We start from the raw sequence: 10,861 nt of genomic DNA, 5'->3' as shown, positions 1-10,861 counted from the left end.
CTTTGTGTATGTATATATGGACGGTATTTTTCGAAATGAATTCCAGTTCAGTAAATTATTTAATTTCATTGAGTTCGGATAGTTAGCTTAATTTTCATCTGATTTATGTTGGAGCTGGTTAACATAGCATATGAATTGTGTGAAAATTTTTATAGAGATTATGTAATGTTAAGAGGGGTTTACTTGCTTGGTCACTTCTTCTGATATATTCTCATATATCCTTATTCAGATATTTTTTTATTTCTAAAAAAACATGGTGTTCCTTTTTGTAAAGACTGTATATGTATGTGCACAGATGGAAAAGGAAATGTATCTGCAAACCAGAGTGCTTTTAATGCTCAGCCTGACGTTCACCATTCTCTACAGATGTCTCCCACATCTTTGAATGAGGGTGCAGAATTGCAAGGAGAAGAGAGAATTCAGGTGAGTTTTGCTGACAGTAAGGAACGTTTATGTTCATGGTACACACCACAATAATCTTAATTATACTTATTGCAAGACCAGGTCAGAATCAAATTTATGTACAGTGGATATTTAGATTTCTTAAATAATGGCAAGGGTATCTAGAATATGGAGTTGACCGTTTGTCTCTGTTTAGTGTCAAGGTTAAGACTATATAATCACTTACCTCCATGTTTTTTTGTTTCTCTTCCGCAGTACAGTTCTGTGACACATTTACGGCTTTTCTTCAGGTTTAAAATTATTTCACAGTTGTTATTTTAATTACACAGTTTAAATTTACTTCACTAGTAAATTACCATAACACAAACTTTATGGATTGCATCCTGTTGTGTGAATAGAATCTATGAATATGATCGTCGACACAACAATAACTGAAAGAGATTGTTTTCAATCAAAGACAAAGGTGTATTTATGCATAGATTTTATGCCACAATGTTTCGACCTATATAACATAACTTGATTTACAGTTTATATATGAATGCCAATTGAGACCTATATATAGCTCAAAGCATGTAGCATAAAATCTATTCATACACAAATAAATACATGTTCATCTTTATTTGAAAATGAACTCTTTCATTTATTGTTGTGTTGGCAGTAATATTCATAGATTACCATCACATGTTGTTCACACTTCCACAGTAAGCATCAGGATGTTTCTTTATCAAAAGTGCATTATGAATTTGTTATCTTAAACTAAAAGTGACATGAAATATAATAGTTAGGTCAGGGCCAAAGACACTGGTTTTAATTCCCTGTGGGAGCATAGTGATTTATTTCTCCATTTCATTTCATTTATTCACATTTTCATTATTATCACATTTGGGTTGGGAAGTCCTCACCCCAAAGTTAAAGTAGCAGATGCCAAAATTTTGTCACTCACATCTATCTGGTGCATAAAAAAATATATTGAGCTTTATTTTTACACCCCTTGTATACCTTCTCGTCATGAGAGCTAGCTTGAATGAAATCAATATGCTTTTAAAAATTCTGACTAATATCTATACTCAGAATCCTATGAAACTCATTATCAGCATGTCACTTCCTACTCACTTCCTTTCTGTCCAGGCATGCATCCTGTTCTAATTTATGGAACTGATAATTTAAATGTTTCTATGTGATCTAGAATATGCAGTACAGAGACATCTTCATGGTAAATTTACTACAGTTACAAGCAATTCTAATATTTATAATTGCAGAGCTGGGATGGCACAGATGGTATAACAACTACGCTGTGGGTTGGAATTGCAGTCCTATTTCCAGCAAGGACGATTTCTGTCATCTCCATCAAGTTTAGAGGAGCTTTGGGGCCCATCCATCTTCCTGTTCCTTGGGCACTGTGGGATCTTTCCTTGGGAATAAAGAAGGTGCATCATTAAACTGATAACTCACCTCCATCTAGTGTCAAGGTTAAGAAGGCATGCAACTGTAGGGATGTGTTTATCTTTTCAGGGTCAGAATGCCAATAACACTCAGAAAACATTCCTTAGGAAGCGTGTGAGGACTCGGCTCTCCATAGATGAAAGAAATTTTCTTCTGGCTGTACAAAGAGGTGATATTAGGACTACAAAACGGTATGTAACAAAGCATGGTAATAACATAGCTATAAACCAATGAGGCCACATGCTGAATTTGTAATGCAGATAGTTTGACATATTCTCAAAGTACTGCTGATGGTACCATCCTAGTGACAGTAAGCATCTTGCTCAATGTTGCATACATATTTTCTTCCCATTAAGCAGTCTCTGAATTCAAATAAGAGTATGTTAGACAAGCTCAGATATTCTGGATTTTCTAAATTCCTCCATATAAATTTTAGAATAACAGAATCACTTCCTCCTTTATAATCCTTCTATATTCATCATCAGTAATCATTCTGTTATCCAACAGTCTCTATCTCCATGAGTCTGAAAACAGAATGTGGGATGTGACATAACATACTCATAAATAAATAAACAAATAGTTGGTTTATAATTTCTTTATTAAAACCATCACAACACAACAATATTAAGATCAGTGCCTAGTTTGGCTCTGCTACATGTTTTGGCTATTAAAAGCCATCATCAAACAAATACATGGCCAACATATGTATATACAACCAATGAACTTCAGTACTAATAAAACTGGATACAATAATATTAATTATATTAAAATACTTGGCATAAAAATACAATAAATTAGATTATATAAAACAAAAGTTATAGTATAAAACAAGAATAAAATTCTTCGAGTGATATTTTACATCATCGCGTCAGTCATTGGTTTTTGTGATTTTGTTGTGTTCCCACAGACAAATTGGAGTATTCTATATTTTGTATATATATATAATAAATTGTTTTCGAGGCTCATGATGTAGATGTAGTAATATTAATGTTGATTATTTAGTTGGTGCCTCATCTTACAAAGTATTGTCCGTTTTGTAGGGAATGTAAACAATGACTGATTTGGTGATGTATGAGTAGCACAGCAGGATGCATGAAATGAAAAAAAAAATAGTTGATTCACTGCCTGGCTACTTCTTATGTTTAGTCATGGTTTTGAAGTTACACCAGATTTTCCTACATGCATTCAATCATTTACCCAAATTATATAACACAACGTTTTGAGCCTTGGCCATGTTTCTGCATCTTCTTATAGCACTTCATGATTTTCCTCAGTCTGCCCATATTAATTCCAGGATAGAACTTTCAGATAATCCAACGACTTCCAGTTCTCTTCCATTCATAATGTTATTGTTTCATTTGACTATAATTCTCTGCATCTGATACAGCGTTGTTAATAAACTCAGATCCAAATATCCATCACATTTGCTAAGGTTAACTATTGAAGGCATGTAAGTTCTTGTCTTGTGGTTAGAGCACTACAAGAACTGTGTTTGAATGGGAATGCAATGAAAGGTAACATTATTAATATTTTAAAGATTACTGCATTTACTTTCCTACAAAGACTGAGGAGCTCTTACTTAGCCAGGACTGGCTAAGAGTCAAGCCACATCCCTCCTGAATACAAGCTGAACACTTCAGTACTAAACTGTACCTACTGAATTTTTAGCAAAAATGTGAGATGTCAAAATTTCACATTGGAAGAAGAGGCTAGATTTTGTACATTTCAATTCTGAAAATTCTTTAATTTATATCTGAGCACTGGTTTCTTTCAGGCTTATTGATTCAGGTTCTGTGGACAAGGACTGTATAGATCCAATGGGACGAACTGCTCTTGTACTTGCAATTATTAATGAGGACCTGCCAATGGTGACATTACTCATATCGTTAGGTGTACAGGCGCAGGATGCCCTGCTGCATGCAATTTCAGAGGAGTTTGTGGAAGCAGTGGAACTACTTCTTGACCATGAAGCTGCAGTAACAGCAGAAGGACAACAATATGTAAGAGCTTCCCACTGTTTTGAACTCTTTATACAAACAGCATAAAATAAATAACTCTTCGGGGGTTGTGTCTAATAGTAAGTATATCATATCTGAAATTAGTGGATGGATGTAGAAGAAATATGGTACTGGGGAACTACACTAAAGTTGATGGGTGAACATAATATTGATTTGTATTTGTTTAATATAAGCCCTACTTTACAAGAATTGTATACTGGATTTTATCCATACTGTTTCTTTCATGCATTGCTCTAAATCTCGGGAAGAATATGGACTGAGGATTATTAGGAACAGGATGTTGAGGAGATTATTTGGATTCAAGAGGGCAGTAGTAAGAGGTGGCTGGAGTAAACTTCATAATGGAGACTTCATAAATTGTATTCCTTATCAAATGTTATTGGAATGGATGTTGATGGAAGATGAGATGGTCAGGACATATAACGTGCATGGGGCATAGAGAAATTGACTCAAAGTTCACTTGAAATTTGCCATGGACCACCAAAAAATTATGTCCTAGTTCTTCAGTCATAGAACTGTGTACTGAACATTTCCACACTACCAACAGGTACAGAAATTCTTTTTTCATCTTAAAAATGTTGAGATTGCACATATTATTTTCAGTTACATGTGTTCGTAGAGTTGGGAGTCCTTGCCATCAGAGAGTCGCAGTTTCAGTTGTGACATTACTCCATTGATCCTAGCAGCACATCTGGATCACTTTGAAATTATCAGAATGCTGTTAGAGAGGGGTGCCACCCTTCCTGTGCCACATGTCAGGTACTGAGCACCTGATAACAGTCAAATCTTGGGAGAATTTACTGTACTGTCATGGAATTTATATTATACTTCTTTCTAGGTACATTCAGAGTCCAATAAAGAATCAAAGTCTTCTCTAAATGAGTGTGACCATTATGTCAATGATCATGTTCAGTATGGTAATTAAAACTGCAACTCTTTCTGTTGTGTTCTGTGCTCTGTGTTGGATTGGTTTTATTACCTAACATAATGGAAGTCTCGTTTAATTTTCATTGATTTAGCATTTTCTCTTGTTAAATGTTTAATTTAAAGGATCCCAAATCAATGATCTTTCTGTTAGATTTTCTACATATAAGATTTTCTTTGGTTTAGTGTTCAAATCCACTGCTCTCCAAAGCAACCTCAAATATGAGCTTCATTGTACAGGGTGGGCCAGACTCAATTAGGCAGTTTTTCATCATTAACAACTAACCAATCCAACAACACACGGGTTAATGGGAAAGTACCTTCTGTTGTCGACAGATGGCAGCATCATATGGTATGCGGTGAACGAGTTCAATAGGATATTCAAATTTTAGAGAGGTAGAGCTGAGTGAACGAAATTGTTAGCTCCGAACAAAACTTCTACATTGCGAATTGTTTTTATGGTTCAACATTTTAAGTGACATGGTCATTGGTTTACTGTGATATTTGTGTCGTAAATCGTTAATCAGAGTGAGTACATCCAACACACAGTTATAGGAAAAACATAACCTCTACTTGCTGCTCTGCGGCCCAGGGCCCACCCTAGATGAGTGGTCTGGATAAAGACGTAAACTTGATGGACTATGATGCAACTACGATGGTGAAGACAAAGCTGAGACGACGCAGTAGGAGCCCACCAAGTAATGCCCTATCAAACAAGAAACGGACAGTTGGAAACCCACAACCGCCCACTACAGACAACATTGCTGCGCCACCGGCCACGACAACAGGTAACAGCTCCGATAACGCAACCGCAGCCCTCACCTTCACCCAAGAGGATGCAGGGCCCTTTGTTCTCCACCTCAGAGGAAACCGTGAAAATAATACCAGACCGCTAATGGTACTCGAAGTATGTCGAATGCTAGAGAAATCTATCGTAAAATACGATTAGTGACCCCTCTTACGAGAAACACGTGGGAAATCACTTTCAATACACGAGACACTGCTAACTACGCCTTAACCTCCCCCTACCCGAAACAACACGGTTTGATGATTTGGTTGCCTTGGATGAAAGGTTTTAGGAAAGGCATCATTAGAGGCATCCCCCTAGACTGCTCCGTTGCGGAAATTAAGGAAGAACTCAACAAATCAAATCCCGGACTGAACGTGTCAGAAATATCCAGGCTAAATCGACGAATACAGAAGGATGGACACACTGAATGGGCCGACACCCACACTGTCAGTGTTGTTGTCAGAAGTACACAATTACCAAAATTCGTTTATATTTGGCGAAAATACTGGATTTGGAACCCTTCATCCCACAGGTTTGACAGTGCTTTAAATGTGGCAGATTCGGCCATATTAGTAAAGTTTGCAAAGCAATTGAGAAATGCCTGATTTGTGCCCATGACAAGCACCCAGAAAGCAAAACATGTGCTACAACCCTGATGTGCATTAACTGCAAAGGTGACCACCCTACCCTCAACAGACAATGTCCCAAATTTAGGGAATCCAAAGAAATCTGCAGAATTATGGCTCATGAAAATGTACCCTTTGCGATAGCACAAAAACAATTCTCTAACATGCAACATAATTCCTTGTTCCACTCACCATCTATAACATTCAGCAACTTCCCACCATTGCAACATTCTCCTACTCCAAGTAAATTCCCTTTGCCCCCTGAACAGAAAAATCACAAATACAGTGAAGCCGTGCAAGCTCGGCCGGTCAAGGACCGTATTCTGCACACGACTCCTACCTTACTGAGACCAACTTGCTAATGAGCAACATCCATTCTGTTCACCTACAAAGACTGGAATCGATCTTAAAAGCAGACCCAAACTCAAATGCTCTATGGAACAGAATCTGGAAAGCAATCGACCTACATATTCAATTCTCAAATGGCCAAGAACCCCAACGTGCTCCAAATACTTCAATGGAATTGCCAAAGTCTCAAAAACAAGCTACATGAACTTCAATTTAGAGCACAACATTTTAACATTCTATTAAACGAATGGCTGACACAAAGGACAAAGTCTATATAAAAGGATTTGACGTTATTTGCAAAGATAGAACACATCATGCTGGAGGTGGTACTGCCATCTTCATTAACAATTTTCTCAAATATGAGAAACGACCTGCCCTATACGACTGCGATGGGAGCACTGAACTATGCGCATTGACCCTGCACTTAGTAGAGGGGAAAGCTACTATTGGCAACAAGATACAGGCATCCCCAATAAACACATTTCAAACGATAAATGGCTGCGCTTCCTAAACCAATTCCAAGATAGGTTTCTATTAGCAGGGGAATTTAATGCCCACCACCCCCCCTGGGGCAGCCCTCGCGCTTGTTTGGAGGGAGATAAACTTTTTCGCGCCATAGAAAGTACTGATAATTGTGTCATCAACCAAGGAGATACAACCTTCCGCTCAAGACAATTTACTACGGAATCGGCTATAGATATCTCAATAACAGACAGCCGATCCTACCCAGCGTACAACTGGTGCGTTGGGAAGGACTCATGGGGTAGTGACCATTACCCTATCACACTAGAACTCCACAAAAAAGCGAATCCCAGGATCATTCACCGGGCACCGCACAAAATATATACTCTTAAGACAAATTGGCAACAGGCCATCTCCAACATCTCCTGCAACTTAGATGCCCTCGAAGCAACTATCTTACACCCAGATACCGACACCCAGGTTAATTACTCCACCTTTGCAGCTACTATAACGTCCGTGGTCATGGAGGCCACACCAGGGAGAAAATACCACAACACGAGAAACCACAAACAGAATACCAACCTTACTAACAATCAAGGATCTTACAAACGCCGTAACCCAGCACCATTTTGGAACGAAGACTGCAACAGACTTATTCGGCTTAGAAAAAGAGCACTCCTACGCCTCCAGCAGTACCCATCGAGAGACAATTTTCTCCAGTACAAGAAAATCGAAGCTAAGACGAGATCTGACATACGCAGAATCAAACGGGACTACTATCGGAACTTCTGTTGTTCCCTCAACCGCTTCACTAATCAATCTTACATATGGAGGAAACTAGCTGGACTTAAGCGCGCCTGGAACACTACCCCTCAGTCGAATGAATACAACGTGCAGAGGATTCACACTATTGAAACAGCAATAGAAACACTGTGCCCCCCTTGGGCCTCAGTAAAACCGCCATGTTTGAAAAACGACTATGAAGACCCATTCATGGATCACCCCTTTACTAAGGAAGAATTAGAAGCAGCCATCCTAAGTACTAACCCTAAGTCATCCCCAGGCCTTGATGGAATTGACTACTTAGTCATTCGCTCTCTCCCAGACACGATCAAACCCCTGCTTCTAAGACTCTATAACGACATCTATTTGACTGAATCCTTTCCAACTGAATGGAAACAGTATTCCATCTTCTTCATCCCTAAACCCGATAAAGGAAAAGTGAGACCCATTTCGCTGGCTGCTTGCCTTCTCAAAATCATGGAAAAAATGATCAACATGAGATTAAACTGGTGGTTGGAATACAACCACCTACTACCCCCACTACAATTCGGCTTCCATAAGAACAAATCATGCCTGGATAACGCCATTGTGCTTTACCTGGACATAATCAATGCGTTCAACTTGAATCGACACCTGGGTGCCATATTTCTGGACATCCAAAGTGCTTTTGACAACGTATTGGCCGACGTTCTCATCGAAAGACTGAAACTCACAAACCTCCCTTGCCACTTTTTAGCTTTCATCTACAATTTAGTTTCCGAAAGATTCCTCTACCTCCGATACGACAACCTGGATGTTGTACGAACGGCGTATCGGGGGCTACCTCAAGGTAGTGTTCTCAGCCCGATTCTCTTTGCCCTCTACATGACGCCCCTCAACGTGAGCATGCAAGACCCCTGCACCGTACTCCCATTTGCTGACGACATCGCCCTCTTCTATTCTAACAATGATCCCAAAATCATTTCCACTAAGCTCACATAAGACATTGGTACAATGAACGTCTTTCTAGAGAACAGCGGGCTAAAACTAGCCCCCGACAAGTGTCAATATTGCCTCTTCAGTTAACTATAGAACCATAAGAACTGCCCACTGGGAAGTAACTATAGGCAACGCCGCATGCAGATCAGTGCCAGTGGTGAAATTTCTGGGAATATTATTCGAATCATTGCTTAATTGGAAACAACACCTCGACTACATCAGATCCAAATGCATCAAACCATTGACTATTATCAGCTACTTGCTTTCAACATGGATAGGAACTGACCCATCTATCCTACTACGCCTATATGTTGCCCTAGTGAGGTCTCAAATTGAGTATGGTTCACATCTTTTCACTCCGTTAAATGCCACAGGAACCACCTCCATGGAATGTATACAATGTAAAGCTCTTCGGCTAGCTATGGTATATATGACATCCACACCCACAGATGTAACCCAGGCAGAAGCACGGATTCCACCCCTGGTCATGAGATGTAAACTACTCTGTGACAACTACATCTCCAGAATCTACACCCTCTCAAATCATCTGCTACTAGCCTGTATATCACAACTAGCAGACACTAGGATGCATCCCACCAGGATTCACACTGGACAAGAGCCCCTAATTCTCACGTGCTACAAGGAAATTGAACCTCTGCATCACCTTATTGCCCACTCCGATAAACCCCTGATATACAGTTACCCCTACAGGACTTCCTTTCATCAGGCCCGGGTCTCATTTGCTGAGGGCATAGCTGCCAGCTCATCACCACAAGGGAAGGCCATGATTGACTCGCTGGTTAAGAAACTCGAGGGTTCCAACTGTTGTTTTTTCACAGATGGATCCAAAATGGAAGGTTTCCGTTTTGTAGGTTTTGCCTCCATGACTTCTACAAACTCCACGGCGAACCTATATAGAACATCCAAGTACGCCTCAGTCTTCACAGCAGAAGCTATGGCTATTATATCAACGCTAGAAATGATAAAACGAGTCCGAACACACACTTCAGTCTTTTCTCAGACTCCAAAAGTGTTTTGGAAGCCCTACGTTCTGGCTCCCCACTGAAACAATGTAGTCATCTAATACTTACCATTAAAGAGCAAGTCCTCATGCTTGAAGAAATGGGTAAAATCGTTCACTTCTACTGGATACCTGCCCACATTGGAATCACCCACAATGAACAGGCCGACATGGTGGCAAAAGAGAGTGTTTACAAAGGCACAGACTCCCAACTATTACTACCCTGGACCGACCTTAGAGCCTGTTGGAAACAGAAAATGTTAAAGGATTTTTACGCGTGGGGCTACTCATCGGGAGCACACAAAGGAAAATATTACTTCGATAATAACTTTGCTGATGTACCTTACCCCTGGTTCAACAAGATTAAGCTCCACCAGAAGCCCATCGTCATGCTCAACAGACTTCGAGCCAGGCACTACTGCCTGAAAACCCACCTCCATAGACTCAATATTGTTCCCGATGCGATTTGCGACTGCGGAGAAAATATCGAATCTCCCAATCACATCTTATGGCAATGCAAACGATTTGATGCGGCACGAGAAGACATGTTCAGAAACCTGATTAAGCACAATGAATACCCCCCGTACAAGATTGAGCCCCTCCTCAGGGACATGGACTCTGGGATTATTACATCGATTGCTCGCTACCTAACCCGCATCGACATCACCATTTAATGAACATACCTTAGTCCTTGCTACATAAATTAGATACAAACCGTATCTACTCCACCAACAACTGTCTTCACTTAGCCACCTATTTCATTTTAGACCTACTCATTAGCATGCTATAAACCTGTTTCATATTAAGCTTACTAGTAAACTTAATGTAAATATGCTTTAATTTTGAACCTACTTGTAAGCATGTTACAAATTCTAACTTAAGCTTGTAATTGGCAGAATAAATAAATAAATAAATAAATAAATAAATAAATAAACATCTATGGTCCGATTCTAAAACCACATGGGCTCAGTGTCATTTCAGTGAAAATATTTGAATATTTCGAGGCGCCACAAAAATATTTCGCGGCGCCCTAGAGCGCCGCGGCGCACAGTTTGGGAACCACTGT

The 10,861-nt window shown here is 39.6% G+C and overlaps 1 protein-coding gene across 2 annotated transcripts in view; it reads left to right on the top strand.

The window, feature by feature from the left end:
• The first annotated feature begins 237 nt into the window (after nt 1-237).
• The window catches only part of LOC111874316 (transient receptor potential-gamma protein), a 21,052-nt gene continuing 10,428 nt past the window's right edge, over nt 238-10,861 (top strand). For both annotated transcript variants that reach the window (XM_033755405.1, XM_033755406.1), the window contains exons 1-5: nt 238-423; nt 1,662-1,829; nt 1,915-2,036; nt 3,620-3,845; nt 4,483-4,622. In XM_033755405.1, the coding sequence (XP_033611296.1) occupies nt 286-423; nt 1,662-1,829; nt 1,915-2,036; nt 3,620-3,845; nt 4,483-4,622 (794 nt within the window). In that variant the 5' untranslated portion in view covers nt 238-285. The remainder of the gene's footprint in view (nt 424-1,661; nt 1,830-1,914; nt 2,037-3,619; nt 3,846-4,482; nt 4,623-10,861) is intronic.

Source organism: Cryptotermes secundus, unplaced genomic scaffold (assembly GCF_002891405.2).
Source record: "Cryptotermes secundus unplaced genomic scaffold, Csec_1.0 scaffold2283, whole genome shotgun sequence".
NCBI lineage: Eukaryota > Metazoa > Arthropoda > Insecta > Blattodea > Kalotermitidae > Cryptotermes > Cryptotermes secundus.
The sequence above is the reverse complement of the archived record's forward strand: the minus strand, read 5'-3'. Positions and strand labels throughout refer to the sequence as shown.